This window comes from Protopterus annectens, chromosome 17.part0, assembly GCF_019279795.1.
Source record: "Protopterus annectens isolate FY-2018-M chromosome 17.part0, PAN1.0, whole genome shotgun sequence".
Classification (NCBI taxonomy): domain Eukaryota; kingdom Metazoa; phylum Chordata; order Ceratodontiformes; family Protopteridae; genus Protopterus; species Protopterus annectens.
The window spans coordinates 367,765,488-367,793,136 of record NC_056751.1 but is presented as its reverse complement, the minus strand read 5'-3'; the positions used below and the strand labels follow the sequence as shown (position 1 = coordinate 367,793,136).

Here is a 27,649-nt window from a genome sequence, read left to right as displayed (position 1 = left end):
AACAGAACTTCATCAGACTACAAATTAAACATTGGACCAAAAGCTTAAATACAATTAATGAATGGTCATATGACAAACAGAACTAATAATCAAACCCTGTACAGCCTTTGTACCATAAGGAAGCACTTGATGTTAATCGACTCAGTCAAACCTGGAACCCTATTAGCTCTTAGCCTGATTTGCCAAGACGATTCATGACATGTGAGCGTGTTTCGCTAAGGTATTTTTAAAATCTTTCTTTCTGATGGCTAACAAGTGTTCAAAAACTCTTTTTCTTAAACTCCTGATGGTCTTTCCGATATAAAATGAATGACAGGAGTCACATACGGCAAAGTAAACAACAAATTTAGGGTTTCTTAAACTAGCAAAACACACCAGTATGTGCAGAACTTTTAAGAAATTCTCTTTCACAGTAATTGATTACATTAAGGAAGGTTATTTTGATGGTGATAGTAAAATACTGTTGGAATGCCATGAATTGGCTAGGCAAATCAGGCTAAGAGCTGATAGGGCTCCAGATCTGATTGAATCAATTAACATCAAGTTGTCTTTTTTTGGATGACCTTTTGTACATCTGAATGTTTTATTACTCCAGTTTTCTACCTCTTGTAATTTTCTACAATGTTATTGTTGATTCTTTTTTAATGCTGAGTCATTTTCCATTATTTGTATTTGAATCTCTGCTGCTCTATATTCATAAATATTTGTAGTCTTTGTTTACATATTTGCGTGGAGGTTTTCTCCTCAGGTCTCCACTGAAAATGGGCCAATGGCCCAGTTGGACTAACTTGGTTAACAAAAGACAAACAAATAATTAAATGAATGAATAAGAAACTGCAATTCAGACACAGGTATAGGCAGAACAAGAAATGTCTCACTAATATAGAGACGTGGTAATGAGCAGTTAAACACTGAGCTGTAAAACCTGACCATGCTAGTGTTCTACCTAGCAGCCCATGCATCTCATTAGCAAAGGTACCGCCCCAACACACACACACACACACACACACACACACACACACACACACACACACACACACACATATATATATATATATATATATATACATCCAGACTGGTTCCCCTTACCTAACTCCCCTAATGTAACCACCCAGGCAGACACACACAAACATATCAACATATCTAGTGCACCAGTACATTGTACAGCCATGGTCTCCTCATCTAATATCAGGCACAAGTCTGCAGGCAGCAGGCATCTAAAACACACAAACAGACCTACTACTATATACACTCACATATGCACTCACACACTTTGGACAATATTACTCGTCTGGATCAGTGATCTAAGCAAGATAAAGCAGAGTAGCTGCACCCTGCCAGACTGTTCCATTAGAAAGTATCCATGCAACAAATCTAATACACATATACACTTATACATTTTCTTCACATATCTTGTTTAGTATACAAATCACTGTATTAAGCAAGAATCCATGCACAGCAGTGTACTGCACCATAATTTGCATAGACCATGCTCACATACATCTAAAAAGTATGTAAATATACACAGGTATCCTATGTACATATGTAAACACATCTGAAATGCACAAACACATGTCAAAGCCCCAGCTTTAAAAACAGATGTGAAACATGAGTATTCAGGCTTGACAATACTGTGCCCTTTGTAGTGATACCTCCAAATGTATGACTGACATAATGGAAGGCTGGATTCCAAGTAAATTAGGGAGCAATCTGCTTGGGTGTAAGTACTGTTCTGCAGTGTCTGTCAAACCACTTTTCCATCCACAGATGTGGAACGCCAATGGAGTAACATCATCTCACTGCAGACATCATCACATGGTCATTGCCCATGGAGATCGACACTGATGATGAAAGCTAAGGTGATTCTGAAATATCTTCTGCTAAGTGAATCTCATTACCTGCTCACAGAATTGTGCAACACACACTGTGGCTATCTAGGCTCTCGAATATTATCTAAAACATTGTCTTCCACCATAGTGCCTTTTTTAGGCAATGTCAAACTGAAAGTATATCTGACATAGCAAATTAAAACCAAGAAAATCTAAAGGTATTACTACTCAGTGCTAGGAGTCTAAACAAAAAACTCCACTCCCTAGAAGCTCTCTTCACCCTAGAAAATTCTGATGTCTTTACAGTCAATAAGACATGGTCTAAAGCAGTGAACACACCAACAGTGTAAGGTTATAATATCTTCCACACATTTAGAGCAGCTACTACACACAGACAGGGACTAAAGGTGGAGGTGTCTCCATTTACATCAAGAATAAATATACCTCAAGGCTGGTCAAACAGGGCAATGCACTTGACCTGCACCACATTCAAATCACCAAAGGCAAAATCCAATATCACTTCCTGGCCAGCTATAGGTCCCCCTCTAGGACCCAGGAAACCAATACCATGTATTTAAACTTATTAGAAACACTAACCATCCAACCCAAAACCATATTCATGGGCGACTTTAATCACCCGACTATTAACTGGGAATCCTATACGACACCAAACGTATAGACACAGAGATTCCTGGATTTTGTAAACACAAACTCCCTGAACCAGATAGTCAACAGATCAACCAGGTGTGCATCCTTACTGGATCTAGTTCTCACTAGTATGGGAGAGTGCTGAACACCCCCTACTGTAGTGCCTTCTCTGGTAAGGTCAAACCACAAAAAGTAAAAATAAAACCTGGCCCCCCCAGCTAAACCTGGAATATTCAGGAACTACTCTAAGGCTAACCATCTGCTATTAAGTGATAACCTAGCAAAATGTCAAGGCCCCAAAAACCCTGAGAACACTGCTGCCTATGCAAAACTGTTCAAAGAAACCCTGTACAAGCATGTTATTAGCTGCTTAGAGGCAGCTGTACCCACCAGGAAGAAGTACAGAACTCATTCAAAAAACAAGCCACCCTGGGTTCCAAGATGGCTGCACACTGACCAACAGCTTGTTTCTAGCTCTCCCAGTGTGAAAACAGAAACTCAGCAGAGAAGACCCGTGGACTTGTGTTTATGGTTGAATTTCAGTAACTGGCTAGTAAGTACACTGCCTGGATGCCAGGAATGAAGAAATACAGAAGACCTAGAAAAAAGCAGCTACAAAAAGTAAGGAAGAAGCACTGACTAGGGAGAGTTCTGCAACTGTTCAGCAAAAAGTAATGCAACCTTCAGGCATGACTTCCAATAACCTACAGGATGATATAAAACAACTGCATACAGACCTGGTTAAAATAAACAAAACACTGATGGAATATATCAACACAAACAACAAAAGGCTAGAACAAATGGAAGAAGCTTTAAACAGATCTTCAGACGAGATGATAAAACTGCAAAAATCAGAGGTCGAAATGAAGAAAATGCTGGCTGAATACCAGACTGCTCAGGAAGAGATGTTTCAAAAAATAATAGAATTAGAGGACACAGCATATCGGGAAAACTTGAGATTTTCAGACATACCAGAAAAGCTGGAAGGAACAGACTGCATTAAATGTATGAAAGCAGAAATAAGCAATTGGATTGATATTCCACAACAGCACTTATTAGCTGAATGGACATATCGTCGGTATGCTCCAAATCTAGCTATAAGAAAGCAACCTAGACCTTTAATAGTAAGGATGCAATCCTACTAGCAGAAAGAACTGATTTTGTCAAAACTGTGGCAGGACAAAATACTAAAAGTAGGGACAGCAGAGTGTTTGTAAAGAATGATTACTCATTGTGCAAAAGAGATGCAAATTCATTCCTCTATTCAGAGAATGTCGAGATGTAAGTGTGAGTTTCAGACTGCTGTATCCAGCAGCTGTGTTCAAGGTATTCTTCTCTGGAGGGACAAAAAAAAAGTTATGTCTTACCATAATGTTCCATCTGTGTTGTTGATCTTCTTCCATTCATCACTGATGGGTTCGATTCCGAGCCCCTCGGAACCGTGTTAGCCTAATACCAAGCTCATGTATACCAAAAACTCTCGAGCTAAGCTGCTACTCAAAATGCCCTTCTCCTGATACCTCAGATCGAGTTTGCAAAAGACATATAGAAGTAAAGCAGAGGCCATTTCTGCACAGAAACCCTGAAAACACCACATGGACCCATGAAATCCACCAGGAGCCTTTGGTGGGTGACGGAGGGTGGGATGTGATAAATGGAAGATGATCAGCAACACAGATGGAACGTTATGGTAAGACATAAGTTCTTTATCTGATGTTGTTAATCTTCTTCCCATTCATCACTGATGGGACAGAATCCCAAACTACCTGAGAAACCCGGGTGGCCCTTATGGAAGAACATTCCTAAGCACCATTGAGCCAAATACTGCTCTTTCCCTTGAGACCATATCCAACTTGTAATATTTGATGAAAGTGTGAGGTTTAGCCCAAATGACTTCTGTGCAGTCGTCCATAGAAGCTCTGGAGTGAAAAGCAACAGAAGTTGCTATAGCTCTAGTTGATTGTGAGGTTTAGGCTCATTTTTACGTGAATATGAAAAAGCAATACAATCTCGGAGCCGCTTTGATAAAGTGACTTTTGATATAGCATATCCCATTTTTGGACCAGAGAAGAAAATGGAAAGTTGATCTGACTTGCGGATAGACTTAGTCCTGTCTAAGTAAAAACGTAGTTGCCTATGCACGTCCAATGAGTGTAGACAGTACTCTCCTTTATTGGAACAGTTTGGGAAGAACACTGGGAGTTCAATGGATCGGTTACCAGTGAAATCAGAAATCACTTTGGGAAGAAAAGATTGATTAGTACGTAGTGATACTATGTCTTTATGAAAAATTAAGTACGGTCTCTTGATGCATAAGGCTTGCCATTCTGATATCCGTCTAGCTGATGTGACAGCTAACAAAAATTGAGATTTCCATGATATGAATTTGAGATCACATTTTGCACCAGGCTCAAAAGGGGGTAAAGAGAGAGACTGCAGTACTAGGGAGAGATTCCATGCCTCTATTGGACATCTGATTGGAGGTTTGTTATGAAACACTCCTTTGAGAAAGGTCTTGCATAGGTGGGTGGAGATAAGTGGAGTGCCTTCTAATCCATTATGAAAGTTGGAAATAGCTGCTAAACGGACTCGTATGGTAGAAGCTGATGCTCCATTGTCAAAAAACACAGAAAGGTATTGAAGTATAACAGAAACCGGAGCTGAGAAGGGCTCTAGCATCCATTCTTTAGACCAAAGAGCAAACCTGTTTGGTTTGCATGTCAGTAGAAGACAATTTGATAAAGACAAATGGCATGGAGAAAGTATTTACTGAAATCATTCAAGCATTTTCTCAACTGGGAGAGTTATAAAGAAATACAAAATCAAATGGCACAGGCTGTACCATGTATCTTAGCATAACTAACCTTTCTTTTTGGTTAACTTTAGCATGTCTGTGTAGCTATCAACTTAGTACTCGTGTTTTTATTAGGAAACAAAAACTTCAATATTTAAAGATTTACATAGTTTTGTGTGTTATTGTTAAGTTCATAGGTTTTAGGAGGGCTTTTTGGGGGGAGGGTTGGTTTGAGGGCTTTCAAAAAAACGAAAAGTTATGTAAGATGTGACATGGGCTCAAATGGATATGACATGTAACAACTGTATAAAAGACCAACCTGCCAAACAGCGTATATACATGTAACATAAATGTTGGAACTAGACATTTAGCAAAAGAGCAGCTGTATGTAAAAGGTGGTAATAATAATTATATAAGAAAATTATGCTAATGTCTTTTAATCTGAATGGTCTTACAAATAAATATAAAAAAGAAAAAGTAATGAACTACATTAAAAAATGAAGAGTGCAAATAATAGCTATGCTACAGGAGACACCTGGAAAGAACTGAACATGTGAATTTGATAAAGAAAGGTTTTCAGGAAGGTTATTTAGTGGAATATCTGGGGTAAAGGAAAAGTGGGGTACTTATATTAATTGTAAGAGGAGCTCCAATAGTGATAGAAGAGGGAAAAAAGATAATAATGAAAGATAAACTGGAAGATGCACAGTACTAAGGGACTACTGGGTAGGGAGGAAGATTACACTGGTATGCATTTACATCCCCCCTAAAACTGCTATAATGGGGCTTAAGAAAATTCTGTGATAAATAATCAGCTTTCAGCAAGGAATATTACCTATGGAATTTGGTTTGCAACAGTGAAGATGTGTCTGGGAGGCCTAGAAGGGAAAATATAACAAAAGGAAGGTAGATTTTTGAAGAAATTTATGAAAATGTTTGGCATGGAAAATGTGAATTCAGTACTAGGAGTTTGGAGTGAATTTACATATTACTTACCAAGATTCAAAAACTGGCCTAGGCTAGATAGATTATATATCTCACAGGAACATGTGTATTTAAATGAAGGTCTTGAACTATTTCAGATCATGCATTAATAATAACTAAAATAAAAATGCAAGGTAATGAAATAAAAATGAGACACTGGTGCTTTCCCACCTATCAGCTGAAAAGAGAGGAATTTAAGGAATAGGTTATGGAATTAATTCAAGAGCTACTAGAGAAGATAGAATTATCTTCTGAAAACATAACTAAGGAGTGGGATAAAATTAAAGTGCAGTTTAAAAGTAGGTTGGCAATAAAAGAAAGGGACATATGGTTAAACAGTAACAAGAACTATTTAGAGGGAATGTCAAATGTTAAAGTATTGCAAAATAGGGGGAATCTCTCAGAACATGAAAAGGAGCAAATGCAGAATGCTAAACAGAAAATAAGGGATTACCTCGATAATATGCATGAGTTTCGAAAGATTGCTATTAAGCAACTGTTTTTGATAATAATTCTAGAACACAACAACTTTTAGCACAACTCAGGCAACAGAAGGTAGAAAGGGCAGTCATCAAGCTTAGGCAGCCAATAGCAAGGAAGATCACAACAGACCCTGTAAAAATATTAGAAATATTTCAGAAATTTTATGAAAATTCATACAAAGCAGAGAAATATGGAAATCAAAAAAAGGTACAAATGGAAATGTTTATGAAATAATTAAATATGCCAAAGATAGAGGTAGATGACGCTCAATTACTAACAGTTAGTATAGGAATGGATGAGATAAAAATGTCTATATATAACCAATCTACAGAAAAATCCCCAGGAATAGACAGCATTCCTGTGGACGTTTGGAAGTTAGGAGGGAAAAACTGATAAAGATCTGGACAGTTTTGTTTAACAGTATATTAAGAGGAGCAGTACCAGCATCCTGGAAGAAGGCAGTGGTAACGGTAATAACCTAGAGTGTTAAGATTCATCTGATCCAGTTTCTTACAGGTCCATTTCAATACTAAACCACGATTATAAAGTGTTAATCTCTATAATGGCTAAAAGAATGGCAAAAGTGATACCAAAATTGATAGATATGGATCAGTGTGGTTTTGTGGAGGGGAGGCAAACATTTGACAATATTAACAGACCACTGATGATCCAGAGAGATGCAGAATGTAAGAAAGTACCACTTTTATTGGTGGGTCTTAATGCAGAGAAAGCATTTGACAGAGTAGACTGGGAATTCATGAGCAGAGCAATGGAAGCATTGGCTTTCCCTGATCAATTATAGGGTTGATTAGAAGACTATATGAGGGATCGGAGGCAGGGAAAAAAGTGGGTGGGGTCCTCTCTGATAATTTCTGCTTGAGTAGAGGAACCAGGCAGGGTTATCTGCTTTCCTCTTTGTTGTTTGCATTATATTTAGAACCACTGGCAAAGAAAATAAGGGACTCAGAAATTCAAGGATATGGTATGGTAGTCAGGAAATGCTGGCTCTATTTGCAGATGATGATATTTTATACATGACAAAACCAGAAAGGGGCATTACAGTGTTGTGGAACATTTTAAGACAGTTTCAAATCTTCTCAGGATACAAAATTAATGAAGTTAAAACAAAGGCAATAGCAGTAAATTATGTACCCACACAAGAGTTGGTCCAACAAAATCCATATTTATGGGGACATGATAAAATGAAGTATTTAGGAGTATAGATTAGAAATGACTCTGTGGTGGCAGCTAAGGATATGTGGGAGGAGACTAAACAGAAGATAATACAAAAATTGAGTAACTGGAAGTTTTGTTATATGGATACTAAGATACAAACCATTAAAATGTTTTTAGTCTTGTATACAGGTCAGGTACACGTTTATCAATTGGAGAAGTTATGGATAGCATTTGAAAAAGAGTTGAAAGATTTTATCTGGAAAGGGAAGACAGCAAGCGTCAAGTGGGATAAGATGATCCTACCAACAGAACAAGGCGGACTAGGATTATCTAATTTGAGGGTGTATTTTTCAGCAACACAGTTAAGGCTCTTATACATAGCACAAGCAGAAAACTATAATTCAAAGTGGAAAGGAATGAAGCTGACACAGGCAGGAAGCTCAAGAAATAAGGAGAGATTGAGATTTTGGATGCAGACTATTAAGGAGAACAACCAAAATCATACAGAGTATTATATTCATAAAATAGTAGGGAGTATTCTAAGAACCAAACCAGCATGAGAATGGAAAAAAGAGATTTTTGCCGATAGGGATGACTGTGGTCAGGGATACAGATAACAGGCAAGAGGGGCTGGAATTTACTGGAGAAAACTGGCAAAGGAACCAAGGTATTGGGAGAAAATAACTTGAAAGTGAAAGGTAATAGAGAATGGGAAGAGACCAAGAATTATTTGGACTGCAGTTTAGAGATTGCTTTCCCTACCCAGGATTACTATCAGAGTACAGGCAAAGAGAAAGAACTTGGGGGCTCCTAAATGAAAGACCAGCAGTGGTAAAGTTTTTAATAAAATCTAGAACAGAAGCTGCCATTAAAAAAGGAATAATTAGTAAAGCGTATAAAATACTGCATGATAATTACAAAAATTGAAAGGATTGGAAGAGAGATTGGATAAGCAATTCACAAAGAGACAATGGGGGAGTTATGTATATCTTCCAAATATGCAATAAAGTCTAGAAGATTTAGGATCTTTGGCTGTAAGTGTTTACATAGGTATTTTTATACCGCAAGTAGACTCCAAAGAATTTTTCCTCAGGTGGACAGCAAATGTTGGAGGTGTGATAGGCAAGAAAGTGATAGCTGGGAACATATTTTTTGGGAGTGTAACAACCTGGCAGACTTCAGGGATTCCCTCCGGACTGCTGTGTTGGAGCTGCTGGGTGGACAGACTGGACTGACAGATTTTTTTTAGTTATGCTACAAAATCAGAATTGCGTAAATATAGAAAAGCCTTGCTGCACCTAATTATGGTGGCTGCCAAAAAAGCAATTACTAGAAAATGGAAATAAAAGTCTAGACCAACTTTACTACCAGTACTGAATACAGTAAGAGATAAAACAACTGGAACTGGGATCTTTAGAAAAGAGAAAGAGCAAACTACATAGGAAAAATGGGAATTGTGGGAACAATATATGCAGAGCAGGAATGAGGTTTGAGAGTCAGGATTTGAATGAGCCATATAATACTTAGCTGCAAATGACTGGATGGTTTCTAGGTGATGTATAATCGTTGCAACTACAGTTGTTTCAAAGGTGTCTGTGATGTAAACTGTTTGCAGCTGAAGTGGTATCATTTTGTATGTTTTTCATTTACAAAAATGTAAGAATGCCTTTGTCATATGTGAAAATTTAATAAAGATGTTTGGAAGAAGGAAAAATAAAACAAGCAACCCTGGTGGAATCAGAAAATCAACAGGCTGTATAACAGAAGGAAGAAAACCATGGCAAAAATTAGGAAGGGCAGCACCCAGCAGGATAAAAGCACTCTCAAACTAAACAAACATCTCAGAGGACAGATAAAGTCGACCAAAGCCAAATGTGAGGTGAATTTGGCCTCCCAGGCCAAGGACAACCCACAAGGCATTCTTTAACTATGTCTGCTACCTCAAAGGCAATACACAATTCTGTGCAGAGTTCACTGTAAATGGAGCCTCCTATACTGAGCCAGAAGGTATAGCAAACCTAATGGCCAATAAATTCAGCTCCAACTTTACCCCCCCTCAACCTTCCCTCAGAAAATATCATCAAATATAACTCCCCCTGTTATCACTAGGGAACAGATCCTTAATGCTCTCTCTAACGCCAACACTACTGCATTAATGGGCCCAGACAATATCCCAGGATGCCTTCTAAATAGCGTGAAACATGATCTATCAGGGCCTCTGGAATTGCTATTTAACTATAGCCTCCAAACAGGCTTTCTGCCACATGAATGGAGAATAGCAACAGTCATCCCTCTGCACAAAGGTGGGCCACCTACAGACCCTGGAAACTACAAACCCATAAGTCTCACTCATATGTAAAGCCATGGAAATGATCAATAGTGATATAGTAAATCTCCAGAAACTGAACCCAACCCAGTTTGGTTTCATCAAGGGCAGATCATGCCTATTCAACCTGGTGGACTTCTTTGAGAAGGTTGCCAAATGGATGAGGGCAAAATGGTTCACACTGCCTACCTTGACCTGGCCAAGGCATATGACACAATACCTCACTCGGGCATTGTTGACAAACTTAAGAGGTTAGCTACAAACTCATACATCACCCGGTGGATAGCTAACTGGCTCACAGACAGGACCAAGGAAGTTAGAATTGGGGAGACCACCTTTACAAAGAGATCAGTCACAAGTGGGGTCCCTCAGGGATCAATCCTTCGACCACTCCTTTTTGGCATTTACTCAAGGCCATTGTCAGTGGTCTCTGGGTGACTAAATTTCCAGATGATTGCAAAATAGGAGCTGTCATTGAATCCCACACTGACACACACATTCTCCAGAAGGGGCTGACACAGATGCCAAGAAATGTAAAACAATATCCTGCCGGAAGTCATCCACTCATGGCAACGATCGTATTGACGACACACATCTTACAGCTGACTCAGTAGTCAAGGACTTAGGGACACACACAGATAGTGATCTCGCCTTTGACCATCAAGTGTCTACAGTAGTGAGGAAATCATTCTATGTTGCACAACTTATAAACAACGGTATGGCATCTAAGTCCAAGGAAGTCATTGTTCCACTGTGTTCAGCATTCATCAGACCTATCATTGAATACAATGCCCATTTTGATATGTACCTAACCAGGTATATCCAACAACTGGAATGTCCACAGAGGTTCCTCACTAAAAGAATACAGGGCTTAAGTAAAATGTCCTATGCAGACCACCTCAAGGCTCTAGCCCTGTATTCTGTCTCCTACAGGCTTTTGAGGGGAAATCTATGTCTGACATACAGGGCATTATCAGACCCCACTCTAGTGGACCTCCTGCATATCCACAAAACAAACAGCACCATAATTACCTGTTCTAAAGACTTAAACCTTGCCTGTGATATAAATAGGACCTGCTGGAGAGACAGGTATGTATTCCAGAAATTACCCTGTCTCTGGAACAGGCTCCCCATCCATGTGAAGCAAAGTTCCTCCCTAACCCAATTCAACTGCAACCTGGACAATTGGATGAGGAACAGGAAATTCATCCCTGGTTTGGCATCTATGTCTCTAATGGACATAGGCAGCCTGTAAATGATTCATCTCCCAGGCCATAGCTTGTAAATGTTTCATCTCCCAAGCCATAGCTTGAAAATGTTTCATCTCCCAAGCCCTGTTACACTTATCAAGGGAATCAGAACTTGTCAGAGATTTGGGATGCATTGCTAGGCTTAACAGGGCCCTTGTGGTAGATAGCTTAGTAAACACCTATGAAGGAACATCACAGCACAGACATCTAGCAATGAGGAAGGTTAGTGGGGATGGCACAAAGTATGCAATGACCTGAGGAAGTAATGAGTGCATTAAACAAATTAATAATCATCTGTGAGCAGTATTCATCCAAGACTATAGACAAGCACAGCTGTCCTCTCTTAATGTATGTCTATGGGGAGAAGAAAGCAGACCACAGGTATAGAAATGGGAAAGCAGTGGCCATAGACCTAGGTAAGGAGAGGGTCAAAACAAAGAATATAGTGACCTTGATAATTACTCAGTATTTTGCATGCACACCAACCACCTCTAGGCCAGACACCATGATACACTGTGGATTAATAGTGCTACTCAGGAGATGTACATTATCACGTTGTATAGTATCTTAAATGTTGTATAGTATCTTAAAGAATTCTGAGGAAGTCTAAAAGCAGCATCTGTAGAACCTCAGAAATTTTTTTCATGTTACTCAAATGGTAGTAAGATGCTTTTCTAGTCAGAATCACTGCAGGCCATGTCAGAAAAAAGACAAACGTTTAAATGTGGCATTACAGTGCATACATATCCCTTATAGCTATATCAGAATTAAAGGTTGTATAATATCCCATAAGGTGCTATGTTGTATTGCAGTACATCCAATCCCTTTTCAACCATCTTATCGTAACTCCAATGATGTCACAGGAGGGAAACTGTAAGTACAGTACAGTGCGGCTTTATTAGACACTTATGTACATATGCATATGTCTGTGTATGCGCAGATGCAGAGATGCACACATTTAAACTATATATATATATATATATATATATATATATACACACACACACACACACACACACACACATACATACAGTGTGGTGCTTCTACCCAGTGAAAGCACAACAGGCAAGTGAAATAGGCCAGAATAGGAATTTTTGGATGAGCCAGTGCTAAATCCAAGGTCTTTAACGCATTTGGTTAGGGAGGGGAATAGCTTTTACACAGGAGAATGCACTACAGCAATGTAATGGGAACTGAAATCTATAAGCTCAGATAACCAGAGTTCTGATAAATGAAATCAGGTTTTAACTTGTGTTTTTAAGACTAGGCTAATTCTACTATCATAGAAGTCCCTTGAAAGAATCCAGGAGAGCCTGGAATACTTTTTGTGTGGAATTTGGTTGCTGAAAGACAGACCGTCCAAACCTGGTGCAATTGTCTCTGCACTGCAAGTCCAGCAATAGCTCTGTAATTGCCAGTGGCAGTCCTGGTAACAGAAAACCTGGACTTTGCCTGACTGGAGAGATTCTGGTAGAGAGACACTGAACTGTTTCACCACAGGAAACTCTGGCAGCGAGATAAACTATGTTTAAAGACAGTACTTTACATATTTGTGGATGTTTCCTGAACTTTTGTTGCTTTGGCTTTTACATTTTGTGAGAACTATGTTATGAAAGACACCATGCAGCAGTGGGCTTAGTGGTGGTAGAATGCAAAAAGACTGTTAATACTGAAGGAGAAATTGTACACCTGTGCTATGTACCGTCAAGAGCACAGCTCAAGGACTGAACTGTTATTTCCACAGCAATCATCTTTTTTCATTTACCATTTATACTTTGTGTCATTTTAGCAAAGTCGGACCATTTTAAGTTATATCAATAAAATCTTACTGATACCTAATAAACTGGGTATGTCACACAGTAGGAAAGTACAGTTGTGTACACTTACCATAAATGTAGATGTTCGAGTGTATTCACTGTTGCAGTCATTACATTTGGGTTATCCTGCTGGCAGGTTGCCGTCAGTCGGCCTGAATTCCAAAGTCTTGGGTCCTGCATCGGCCGCTGTCACCTCTTCCCTGACGTCAGGTCGTCAGGGGTATAAAAGATGCAGCCAATGCCATTTTCTTCAGTTTTTCTTGCCCCAGATGTCAGGTGCCCCCAAAAGGGTAGGCTAAAAATATGTAAATAAAACATACATGCCCCAAAATAAGCTTTACCTTCATCTATAAGCAAATACACCACCTAGGTTGTATAGATTAGAGAAGTAAAGATAAGTTCCAGCAAATATAAGGGGGATAGCAGGTGGGTAACCTGGACTGCAACAGTGAATACACTCAAATATCTACATTTATGGTAAGTGTACACAACTGTACTATGTTCTTCGTGTTTCACTGTTGCAGTCATTACATTTGGGTTGAGTCCCAAAGCTATGGTTGGGGGGCTGGAGCTAAACAGCATTAGGAGCGGCTATGAGGCCCTGCAGTACTGCAGTGGCAAAGCCTGCCCTGGATTTAGAGTAAAGAGGCAGATTGTAATGTTTTGTAAAGGTATGTACTGAACTCCAAGTAGCAGCCTCTAAAATGTCTTTGGTTGGTACTCCCCTGAGAAAAGCTGCAGAAGTGGCTGCAGCTCTGGTTGAATGTGGCCTAATGCCCTTAGGCACTGGCTTGCCATGCTGTGAGTAGCAGAAACGAATGCAGTGACCTATCCACTTTGAAATAGTCTGCTTGGAGATGGCCTTTCTTTGTGATGCTGCGGCATATGCCACTAGTGATTGTTCTGTCTTTCTGAAAACTTTAGTTTTGTCCAAGTAGAATCAAAGTTGTCTGTGTATGTCCAAAGAATGCAGAATTTTCTCCCCCTTGTTCTGTGGACTTGGATAAAAAGTTGGCAAATGTATAGTTTGGTTAAGGGCTACACTGGATACCACCTTAGGTATAAATGTAGGGTTTATTCTGAGAGAGACCCTGTCTGGATAAAAAATGATAAAGGTTTCCACAGCCATGAGAGCCTGTAGCTTTGAAACTCATCTTGCAGAAGTTATTGCTAGGAGCAGAGCTGCTTTCCAAGATAAGAACTTTATATCCGCAGTAGCAGCTGGCTCAAAAGAAGGTAATGTGAGTTCTTCCAAGACATAGTTGAGGTCCCATGCAGGTACTGGCGTTCTCCTTGGAGGCCTTAAGTTTTTGGCTCCTCTGAGGTACTGCTTTAATACAGGGTGAGAAAAGAGTGGTGGCTCTGTATTGTAATGAGCCGAAATGGCAGAGGCATGGATTTTAACTGATGAAAAAGATAGGCTTTTGTCCAGCATCTCAGTTAATTATTGCAAAATCTGAGGAATATTTGGGACAGCTGTATCAGTCCCTTGAGCTTGGTTCCAAGCACAAAATCTCTTACATTTCCCAGCATATGATTTTCTAGTACTAGGCCTTCTGGCTTCTAAAATGACATCCATCACAGCTTTACTGAGAGTTGTGGTTTGTATGGCAACATTATCCGCCATGCTGCCAGGTTTAGGGTCCTGAGTTGGCTGTGCAGAATCTGATTGTTTTGCTGGGACAGTAGATGAGGTATTTGAGGTAAAGTCCAGGCTGGGCATTGGGACAAGTTTCTTAAGCTCGGATACCAGTACTGGCGTTGCCAGTCTGGGGCAATCAGAATAATTTTTGGTTTCTCCTGTCTGACCTTCAGGAGTACCTTGGGGAGGAGAGGCAGTGGAGGAAAGGCATATACTGACAGGTTTGTCCAGTTGAAAGATAAGGCGTCCACTTTCCAAGCTTGTCTGTGATAGGTCCTTATGCAGAATCTTTTTAGTTGATTGTTGTGAGGGGAGGCAAATAGATCTATGTCCGGGCATCCCCATTTCTTTGTTATCATGCTGAAGACTTGTGGATCCAGGTGCCACTCGTGGGGATCCATGAGGTTTCTGCTTAGTTCATCTGCCAGAGTAGTTTCCTTTCCTGGCAGGAATTGTGCCTATAGATGGACTTGGTAAGTCAATGCTGTGTCCCATAAAACCATGGCTTATCTGCAAAGGGGGTAAGAATGAGTTCCCCCCCTGCTTGTTTATGTACCACATGACTGTGGTATTGTCTGTCTTTATCAGTAGTTGTCCCAGATGAAGTATGTCCTTGAAGGCTGTCAGGGCATTTTGAACAGCTAGCATCTCTTTTTGATTGATATGTAGATGCTTTTGGTTTATGGACCAGATGCCCTGAAAGCCTCTTCCTGCCATCTGTGCCCCCCAGGCATAATCTGAAGCATCCGTAGTTAGGCTCTGCCTGGCTGGGGGTAGTGAGAATGGCTGTCCCTTGTTTTGGTGACAAGCCTTTGCCCACCATCGAAACTCCTGTTGCACGCAGGGAATGAGAGTAATCATTGTTTCCAGGCTGTGGCATTGTTGTGTCCAGACACTTTTTAGGTACCACTGAATTTTCCTCATATGCAGTCTTGCATATGGAATTAGTAAGATGCAGGATGCCATGAAGCCCAAAGCCTGTAAATTTTTTCTTGCAGATAACTGGGCCTTTGTTGCCATTTCCTTGAAATAGGTAGTCAGTTGTCTGTTTGTCTGGAGTGAGATAAGCCATCTGGGCAGTTGTATTTAAGCTTGCACCCAGGAATATTATCTCTTGAGAGGGTACGAGTTTTGATTTCTTTTTGTTGACTGTGTACCCTAGGCATGTTAAAAGCCTTTTCAAAAACGTCAGATGCTGAAGTAGAATGTCCTTGTTCTCTGCTTGTATGAGGCAGTCGTCCAAGTAAGGATATATTTGTATCCCCTCTTTGTCTGTAGTAAGCAATTACTGGTGCCAGGCACTTTGTGAAGACACTGGGCACAGTAGATAAGCCAAAGGGCAGTGCAGAAAATTGGTAATGCTTTGAGCCAACCTTGAATATGAGGTATCGTCTGCATGATTGTCTGACTGGGACATGCAGGTATACCTCTTTTAGGTCTAAAGTCACGAGCCAAGCCTTGCTGCCCATCAAGGGCAGAAGCTGCTGCAAGGTCAACATCTTGAATTTTGGTATATCCAGGAAAGTGTTTAGAATAGATAAGTCCAGTATTGGTCTCCATGCTTTGTCCTTTCTGGGTACCAAGAACAGTCTTGAGTAAAATCCTTGTCCCTGCTCTTGCTGTGACACTTGTTGAATAGGTTCATAGGTAGATACTAGGTTATCTGCCCTAGGGCATTTATAAGCCTAGCAGGAACAACGTAGGTAGCTGAAAATACTCCAAAGAAACACAGAACACGTTGGATGAAAAACTTTATAGAACGCAAAGCTTTCGGGAAGAACCCTTTCTCAATACTGAATACAACCATACAAAAAAGCAAATGCTTATATACAAGCCCAGAGACACATGACCGCAGCCAAAATCATGTGACAATACTTCACATTTAAAATCTTAAAATTTTAAAATGACATGGAATAAAAAAGAAATACAAAGTCCAATACATCAACACATAAGGAAGAACCCTAGTATAACAAATAATCCTAAGAAAATATATAATATACTTATTTAATCATTTCATATTACGCTGTAACCTAGTGAGAATAGGTTTAATACTAACAGTATTATTAATACCTGGAGCATGGTCAGCTCTCAATCGTATAATCCACTGATATTCCTTAGTTTCGAAGTAGTTATTAATATCAACAAAAAAATCACTCGTGGAGTCCAAATAAGGGTGGGAGCCCAAACAGCAATAAATCCTAAGATATAGGTGGAAAATCACCACTGAGGTGGTCAGATTGAAAGGCAGGCACACGAAGTATAGGTCCAAAACAGTTTATTGTTTATTGTATTGCAGTATGTGCATGATGGGAATAATTTTTTGGATACACATATTACGTTTTACCAACGTTTTGTTGATGATTGTTTTCTGATTTGGAAAGGTTCTAATACTAGTTTGCAACAATTTATATCATATTTAAATTCAACTACTACGTTTCTAAAATTTAAATCAACTATATCCAAAAATGAAGCTTCATTTTTAGATGTTAAAGTTTCTCTAAATAATGGGTTTCTTAATACTACTATTTATAAAAAGCAGACACATATTGGAAGATATATACACGCAAGTAGTATGCACACCCAACATGTTTTTCGGGGCGTAGTTAAGTCTCAGTTTATTAGAGCCAGTAGGCTTAATACTGATGATGAAATATTTAATGTACAACTATTGGAACTGTATCAAGATTTTGTTGATTGTGGGTATGATAACACTATGTTAATGGAGCTTAAGGATTCTGTTATATGTAATAGGTACACTTTGTATTTACCATACTTTAGGAATATACAAAACACAGGAAGTGAGGTTCAAACTGTTATAACACAGAATGCTAATGCAAGTAATGGGATCAGATATGTTACTACTTTTGCTAATAAGATTGCTTTAGTTAAGCAAGTAATATACAAATACTGGCCTGTTTTAATGGCATCTCCTGATGTCTTTAGAATATTGAATAATAAACCACTTTTTAGTTATAGGAATATGAGAAATCTCAAAAGTATATTATGTTATAAGGACTTTCGTCCTCCTACTTCTAATTTGGATAGGCCCTTATGTTCCATCTCTTGTTTTGGCACTTATAAGTGTCATAATTGCTCTTGTTATTCGGATTTAATTGATACCATGGCTTCTGTTACTTATATTCATCCGAACACTAAATGTATATATAAATTTAGTATTAGAGCAAATTGTAATTCTACTAATGTAGTGTATATGGCAACGTGTGTTGTCTGCCAATCATATTATGTTGGTAAAACAACGCGTAGGCTCAAAGATAGGATTATTGAGCATAAATCAGAAATTAGAAGACAGTATGCCAATAATGCCTTATTTAAGCATATACAATTATATGGCGATGCGCATGTTTTTAAGTTTAGAGTGATAGATTTAGTGATACCTTTGAAGCGGAGTGGTGATATTAATAACTACCTCGAAACTAAGGAATATCAGTGGATTATACGATTGAGAGCTGACCATGCTCCAGGTATTAATAATACTGTTAGTATTAAACCTATTCTCACTAGGTTACAGTGTAATATGAAATGATTAAATGAGTATATTATATATTTTCTTAGGATTATTTGTTATACTAGGGTTCTTCCTTATGTGTTGATGTATTGGACTTTGTATTTCTTTTTTATTCCATGTCATTTTAAAATTTTAAGATTTTAAATGTGAAGTATTGTCACATGATTTTGGCTGCGGTCATGTGTCTCTGGGCTTGTATATAAGCATTTGCTTTTTTGTATGGTTGTATTCAGTATCGAGAAAGGGTTCTTCCCGAAAGCTTTGCGTTCTATAAAGTTTTTTATCCAACGTGTTCATTTATAAGCCTAGCCAGAGTGTATTTGGCTTCCGCCTCCCTATTAGATTAGCCTACTGTGCCTCTGTAAAGTAGATCACAGAAAGTACCCTTTTAAGATTAGTTTACTGTGCCTCTGTCTAGCAGGGACACAGAAGAGATCCCAGGGGTGAATTTGCGATTTCCCATCCATGCGTCCAAATTTCGCTTGAAGAGGGTCAGTGAGGGGCTATGTCTAACATGAACTGGGATTCTATTCCAGAGTGAGGGGAGCCTCTGGGAAATGCCCTCATGCCCATGAGAGCTGCGACTTGTTTTTGAGCCTCTGCCCATTGATTTTTTGGCAGGTCTGGCCAACCGTTTGCCCTTGTTAGGGTATGGAAGTGAAACTTGTAGCCTTGTGACACTATGTCAAGAACCCATTTGTCCTGGGTTATAATGTGCCAATTTTGAGAAAAAAGTGTTTGTTTTCCCCCTAAGGGTGCTGCCAGAAGATAAGCGCTTGGGTGCAGGCAGGGGGAAGTCATTGGGACTGTTTCCTGCATGGTTATGACTTGTCTTCTCCACCTTTGGAGGTAGAAGCACCCCATTTCTTAGACATGTAGGAACCTTGCAGCTTTAATCTGCCTCTAAGGCGTCTGGATCTGCCCCTTTGAGGTCTGTCTGAGACTGGAAAGGACCAATTCTTTGTAGGCCAGTGTCTGCTAAATCTAGGTGGCTGTACCTGTAAGAAATCCTTGACCGTTTGCATAGATTTTGCTTTGTCCTCCATTTTCTTTAACAACTCTTCTGCCTTAACACCAAACAAGGTATCATGTTGTAATGGAGCATCTAATAATTTTGCTTTAACATGATCAGGCAGGTTTTGTTCCTTTAACCAAGCATGCCTCCTAATGACAGTACCCGTAACAGCGGCCCTGCAGGAGGCCTCCAGAGAATCAAAAACACATTGCAAAGTATGCTTTCCAACTTGTTCAGCTGCATGCAATAAATCCTGCAATTCTTTGTTTTCTGCACATTCAGAATTTACCATAATTTTCTGTTTAAGCAGTGTCATAATATACTGCTGATATTCGAGCATATGAAACTGGCAGTTTAAGGCCCTTACAGCTAAAGTAGCAGATGTGTAAATCTTTTTTCCCCATCTATCCAGTGCCCTAGAATCCCTGTCAGAGGGGGAAGGTTTTTTTGCAGTGGAAGCCTTCACCCCTGAGAAATAGTTTCTGGGTCTGCAGTAGGGTTTTTGAAAAGAAATTTATGAGAGTCAGGGACCCTGTAGTATCTGTCCAGCTTAACAGGAGCTGGAGGTAAGGAGTCAGGGGTCAGACTAGAATCTGAAAACACATCTACAATGTCTAACACAGGTGGAATAACTAGAGGCCTGTGTTGAGGTAGTAAAAGGAAGTATCTGAGCCTCTTCTTAGATTCTGAAAAATCTTGGCTCTCCCAGTGGAAGTGCTCCCTCATGGTATGCAAGGTTTCCCCAAAAGAGTAGTCCTCAGGAGGAGAAGCTGAAGGAATTGATTCTTCCGCATCAGAATCCTCATAGGTGGGAAGAGAATATTCCTGATCAGAAGAGGAATCAGAAGAAATGGAAACCTGATCTGAAGATTCATAGTCTGTCTCTTGCCTAGGCCTCTTATCAGGAGGGGGATGGGAACCCCTGATCAAGATAATTAAATCTTCGGCCATTCTGAGCATCCGTTTTTTAGGCATGGAGGCCTGTCCATGTGATTGGTGAACTTGTTTCTTTGCCTTTATAGGCGTTTTAATATATAATTGTTTAGGTCTGAATACACCCTTAGAAGCCAATGCCTGCTCAGCGGCTCCAGACCCATCTAATGGAACAATCTCTGAGGATCCAACAGCTTGAGTTTCCAGTGGCCTGGCCGACTCCACGTGGGAGTCGGTGGCGGCTTGTGACTCTAAAGTAGCGGGCATCAGGGGCCGCGGACTGGCGACTTGCTTAGGAGAAGTGCCGTCATCGGTTTTAGACCTCGGTTGCCTGTCTTTTTCTTTGCGTTTTTTTGTGAACTCTGGTAGTCGGATGTCTATCCGATGACACTGTATAATTAAATCTTCGCCCAAAATAGCTTAATGCAAAATCCTACCGACGCTTAATGGTTGGTTAAATCTAGCACAAAACCAACAACTAGAAATGTCGTGGTCAGGGCCTAGGCAAAGAATACAGTAAGAGTGAAAGTCCTTATGAGGTATTTGCTTCCCACAAGAAATCCAATTATTAACTTTTTCTGACATCAGTCTGGAGCAAGAAAAAAGTTTCCCCAATGGGGTACTTAGCTTTTAATGAAGACTTCTGATCTGAAACACGAACACGAAAATCTCAGGAGTCGGCCGACCGGCACTTGCGAACTGCTACTGCTTCAGGCACCGCAGCAAGAAAGACTGAAGAAAATGGCATCGGCTGCATCTTTTATACCACTGATGACTTGACGTCAGGGAAGAGGTGACAGCGGCTGACGCCAGACCCAAGACTTTGGAATTCAGGCCGACTGAGGACAACCTGCCAGCAGGATAACCCAAATGTAATGACTGCAACAATGAAACATGAAGAACATCTTTTCTTTCACGTTATGTGTGTATCCGCTTTACACGTACGTATAAACATGCTCATGTGTGCTGTACCAGTGTGACTGCTGATCCAGGGATGTACATTGCTGGCTGCTGGGCATGGTGTATATCACAGAATCTAAAAAAGACAAAGCAGTCTGATGTTGTTGGCAAAACCATCCTCCTAACAATTAATAGACAACATCTACTTCTGCAAGTGTATCAAGGCCTCCAACTCTTGAGGAGGTAGATTTCCTTCCCTCTGAGTTTAGAAAGGATTACCTAGAGTTTTTACAATGTTTCTCATAAAGGAGAAAGTCAGGACTAAGTACAGCCACGAACGTGGCTAATGCTGATAGTACTGCATTGGAAGAGAAGTCCCTTTTGTGCTGGAGTGCTTTGCAGTTGACTATAATTAGTGCAATTAAACTGAAAAGCTGCTGGGACTTATTAAAGTGCAGGGACACAGGGAGAGGAAAGACTATTAGCCTAAACTCTCTGCTGGACTGTCTATGAATGGACAGCGCAGTGGTGCAGCGGTAGCATTGCTGCCTCACAGCAATAGGTTCTCCGGTTCGATTCACGGCTGGGGTGCCTTCTGTGCTGAGTCTGCATGTCCTCCCTGTGTTCATGTGGGTTTCCTCCGGGTGCTCCGGTTTCCTCCCACTTTACAAAGACATACGTCTAGAGCATTTCTCCCTGGGCCTCCACTGAAAATTGGTTTTGTTCCAAGTTGGACTTTCCCGGTAAACAAATGTCTGGTGAAGCCATTCTTTTGTTTATTTGGATGTATGCTTGGGGTCATTGTTGTGTTAAAAGGTGAAACTCCTCTTCATCTTCAGCTTTCTAGCAGATGCCTGCAGGTTTTGGGCAAAATGTGACTGGTATATGGAACTGTTCATAATTCCCTCCATCTTGATTAAAGCCCCAGCTCCAGTTAAGCAACCGCAAAGCACGATACTGCCACCGTCATGCTTCACTGTGGGGATGGTGTTCTTTTGGTGATGCGAAGTGTTATTTTTGCACCAAATGTACCTTTTGGAATTGTGGCCAAAAAGTTCAACCTTGGTCTCATCAGACCATAACACATTTTCTCACATGTTTTTGGGATACTTGATGTTCATAGGTTCATAGGTGTGTACTAGGCTAATGGCCATGGGGCCTTTACAAGCCTAGCCATAGGATTACCCTGGCATAGTGCCACCCGACCTTAGTCTTAGTTTCCAGTGCCTCTGTCGAGTAGAGCCACTGGAGTGATCCCCGGGATGAATTTTCTTTCCCATCCACTCATCAAGATTTCTCTTGAACAGGGTCAGCGAGGTGCTCTGCTTGACATGTATGGGAAGTCTGTTCCATAGCATAGGCAGCCTCTGGGTTGTGAACCTGTCCCTCCAGCATGTTCTATTAATTGTGGTAATGAGGTTCGGGTCTCTGGAGCATGTGGTGTGGAGGGATTGGGATTTCTTTAGATGCAGCATTTCTAACAGAACTGGGTCAGACATGGCTTTGTAAGTCAAGCAGAGATCGCCTCTAAGTAGGTGATATGAGACAGAGAACAGTTGGAGTTTTTTGAGTCTGTCCATACAGGACAAGTGTTTAAGGTCTAGGATCCTCTTTGTGAAGTACTTTTGTGGCCTCTCCAGTTGTTGCAGATGTCTAATGAGGTATATGCCAAATGTGGCATTGTGCTCAATGGTTGGCCTAATGAGGGAAGAGTAGAGGGAGATAATTACCTCTTTCTTCTTGGATGCAAAACCCTTAGTAATGAGATGTGCCACATAGAAGGACTTTCTGACCACGGTGGCAATGTATTGATCAAAAGAGAGGCTGCTGTCAACCTGTGTCCCCAGATCTCTTATAACGCCTTCTGTGTTCAGTGGACTTCCATCAATGTGGTAATTCATGGAACCAGGTTTTTCCCAAAGGGGATGACGGCACAATTTTTGACATTGACCTTAAGGCCATGGTTCTGACACCAGTCGTTGGTCTCAGTGAGGCCATTCTGTAGGATGTCAACATCACTTGGGGAGTTAATAATAGCTCTCAACTTGCAATCGTCTGCAAACTTTGTCAGCCATAGTCCCTTTGTGTTGGCCTGGACTTCATAGAAGTAGATACCAAACAGGAGAGGACCCAGGACCAAACCCTGTGGGACTCCATTTAATACTAGTCGGCAGTCTGACTTGGAGTCAGCTTCTTTCACACTGTGGGTTCTATCTGTGAGCCAGTTTGCAACCCACCTAGTGATATAGGGGTTGATGCCAAGCTTAGTGAGTTTTCTATGATTCCTAAGTGGGGAATAGTATCAAAAGCCTTGGCCAGATCAAGGTAGGCTTTATTAACCACCTTGCCTTCATCCACAGCTCTGACGACTGACTCAATGAAGTCAACCAAGTTCAGCAGTCATGATCTACCCTTCACAAACCCAAACTGTGTGGGATCCAGAGATTGGAGATTCCCTATATCCTTGTTTATTAGGTCCACGAGGATGCGTTCCATAGCTCTGCATATCAGACTTGTTAGGCTAATGGGGCGATAGTTCCCAGGGTCAGTAGTCGCTCCTCCTTTGTGGAGAGGGATGACTGTAGCAGTGCGCAACTCGGTAGGGGCAAAGCCTGAGAGGTGAGGCTGTGACTGAACAGGGCACACAGCTGAGGTGCCAGTTCACTCTGTAGTTCATATAGAACACAACCAGGGATATTGTCAGGTCCCATAGAAGCTGTATTCTTGGCCTTGGACAGTGCTGTTTTAACCTGTGCCGCAGTAATACTGGGTGCCTGGCAATCTACTGGTATTGTGATTGGTCCTTTGGGGAGGGGGGTAAAGCTAGCACTGAATCTGTCAGCCAGTATACTGGCAATATCTGTTGGCTCGGTATAGGAGGTACCATTTTGCAGTAGCTCAGAGCAAATCTGGGTATTGCCATGGAGATTCTTTACATAACTATAGAAGGCCATGTGGTTGTCTTTACTATCTGCTGCAATTCTGTTTTCATAGCTAGCTTTACAGGATTTGATGAGGGATCTCAACTTTTTGTTGAGGATGATAAGGGAGTTTTTCCAGTCTTGGGACTTCACCTTATTCCACATCAGTTTCCTCCTTCTGTTATAAAGTTTGTTTAAGGCAGGGGACCACCAGATTGGCTTCCTTTTTTTGGAGGAGAGCATCTTGGTTCTATTGGGTAATACATGTACTGTTTTGCACATTTTACCAGGCCTGGGTGTTTTTCTGTGTAAGAAAAAGCTTCCGTCTTGCAACCCTACCCCATTGGCCATACATACAGAGAATATGGAGACTGTTGTCACATGTAGTACACAACCAGTACTTGCCAGAAATTCTTGCAGCTCCTTCAGTGTTTATGTAGGTCTCTTGGCAGCCTCCCTGACCAGTTTTTGTCTTGTCTTTTCATCAGTTTTGGAGGGACGTCCAGTTCTTTGCAATGTCACTGTTGTCCCATATTTTCTCCACTTTTTAATAACTGTCTTCACTGTGTTCCATGGTATATCCAATGCTGTGGACATTTTTTGTACTCTTCTCCTGACTGATGCCTTTCAACAATGAGATCCCTTTGTTGCTTTGTAAGCACTCTGCAAAACATGGCTTTTGCTGTAGTAGGCAACTGAGTAAATGTCAGGAAAATCCTACTAGGACAGCTGAACTTTATTTGAAGTTAATCAGAGTCTCTTTAATTGATGGCAGGTGTATACCCAAGAAGACTGAATGCTGTAATTAAATCAAAAGGTGCTTCAACAAAGTATTAGTTTAAGGGTGTGCACACTTATCCAACCAGCTTATTGTACATTTTTTTATTTTTTTATATTTTTCCCCCAACAGATTTGTTTGTTTTTCAATTGAATTGTACAGGTTATAGGTCACATTAAAGGTGGAAAAAAATTTGAAATTATTTATTGTGGTCTCATGTTTTACATCACAAAAACCTGCCATTTTAATAGGGATGTGTACACTTTTTATATCCACTGTAATTAGCAGGGGGGTTTGGTGGATCCAGGGGGGAGGGGGACTTTTCCCCCTGCAAAAAAAATTTACTTTTTTTTTTGTTTGCTTGTTTTTTTTTCGTTTTTTTTCAATAATTTGGTGATCAAACACTTGTGCTCGATCACTTGCTGTATGATATTTTAATTTTGCAATAGGTGTGTGTGTGTTTGCGTGTTTGTTTCTGTGACTGTCTGAGTATCTGTGTTCTGTTGTGCATATATAACCCATCTTCTATGGGGATATCTGGCAGGCAAGACCAAGCACAGCAGCGCTGCAGATTACAGCAGGTTTGTTTACTCAGCTTCCCTCACAGAGATAATTATTCAGACATACAGTTCAGCCTAGGTAGTGTTTTCTGTGTGTGTGTTTGTGTTTGTCTCGGTGTGTTTGTGTTTGCGCATACAGGTATGTCGATGGAGGACTGTGTGTGTTACCTGGATGAGCAATTCTAAATAATGTAAATTAGATATGTGAGTATTTATGTTTGTTTCCCAAGTAAGAGCACTGATCACAATGGACCAATTTCAGACATAACTTGGATGAATACTATCACACAGGTACAGATAACTATGAACAATAATTGTAGAGATCAGTACGCGTTATAGTTATGTACCATACTTACAAAAATGGAATGGTAGCAGCAAAAAGAGAAGATCTGGAGGAGGAAATGAGAGAGCTGCTGAGGAAAATGGATAAAAGTAGATAGTTGTTATGGTCAACCTGATTTCACATATGATAGGCTTGTTTGTGGAGATGCACTTTTAACTGTTTTTTTTTTTTTTTTTTTTTTTTAATTTAGAGCAAGATGAGAGGTTGGTTAGGTAGACTGAAAGACATTTCCAGATTTTTTTGTGCTAGAATTGAAAATGCAAGATCAGTGCAATGCAGGTTAAATTTTGAAGATTGCGAGTTGGGTGTTGACTGGGAATGACTTCTGAGGTTGTAGAAATATTTTTTTGTAGTAAGTTTCACTGCAAGAGGAGAGACTACTTCAAGATGTAGGAGTCTGAAAAGAAGTAACCTAAAGAAGAGTTCTGTTGTTTGCTTGATAAGTAACTGGCTAGCTCTTGACAGAGTATGGCAGTGGCGCTCATCTGACAGGGAATTTGTGATGAAGTGGCATCTTTTATTTGTGACAGTCTGTACAGTGGAGGTGTTATGGAAGCTACAACTAAAATGAACAGGCCTTATTCAAAATGAGTTAGAAGGGGTCTCTGGCCTATAGTTGCTCTTGCTAAGTGAGTTAGGAAAGGAGAGGATTTTCCTAGCCCAGAAGAGACCAGGCATTTACAGTGTCCATAACTATGAATTGCATTAATTCAGAGCATCACAACTCACCTTATTTGAGTGAGTCCTCTAAATTCTAATCACTGGCTTGAATTCATCAATCATTTTCAAAACAAATACCAGTTCCTCTCAAATCCAAGCATGTTTAGCATATCAGTTATTCACACAGTGAAGTATGCAAGGGATTATTACTATTTCACTGACATTTTCCATGTCTATTGCATTCCCTGATATTTATGCAGCACATAGTTTTAAAAGTATCTGTTTAGCATGTCTGTTTAGATGTCCGTTCTTTTCCCGTGTTTTTTAATGACATTTCAATTTCAAAGAAGCTACCCACACAGTTCTTTACTATCGCAGGTCTAGTTATGGTCTGCTCTGCAGGCCAGCTAATAGACAGCTTTAACATTTAGATGTAGCAAGAACAGGGTTTAGTTAACAGAAGTCCTGTAGTTCTCAAATTTTATAATATGTAACATACCTTGGACACAGCATAATCAATTACATTGATATCCCAGGTTGTAACAAACTGTTCTCCTCTCAAAAAGCCAAAAGAAAATAAAACATGTCAGATCTAATGTGCTTATGAGCAGAACATTTATTCTGAAAAGGACATGTAATGTATTTATAGAGGTGATATATTACCTGTGTCCCAACACTCAGAACATTGCCAGAACCAACAACAGCACCACCATACGTCGTGACATTTATAGTTGTATTAATCTGTGGTACTTCTTTTGGAAATGGAACTGGGGAAAAGCACAAGAAGGAAGAGGAAGTCATTACTTTGACAGTACAACACAGTAATATACAATAAAACAGTATATGTTGTTTAAAAGGCATTTTAGTTAACTTTGTAAGTATTAACACTGGCTTCAGAATGGCAAATGACCATATGTTAATCATCAACAAATACATACTCAGGCTGGTAGCAAGTAAATCCAGTTAACCATACAAAAAAGACATAATATAAACTGATATAAACTGCCTTCTCAAGGAATGGGGCACTCATCTAATTACTCTTTTCATATATATCCATAAAACAA

General features: G+C 40.1%; 1 protein-coding gene across 1 annotated transcript in view; it reads right to left on the bottom strand.

The window, feature by feature from the left end:
* LOC122791394 (malignant fibrous histiocytoma-amplified sequence 1 homolog) overlaps positions 1–27,649 on the bottom strand; it is a 1,282,214-nt gene that overhangs the window by 111,155 nt on the left and 1,143,410 nt on the right. The window contains exon 10 of the mRNA XM_044059133.1: positions 27,249–27,352. Coding sequence (XP_043915068.1) covers positions 27,249–27,352 — 104 coding nt within the window. The remainder of the gene's footprint in view (positions 1–27,248; positions 27,353–27,649) is intronic.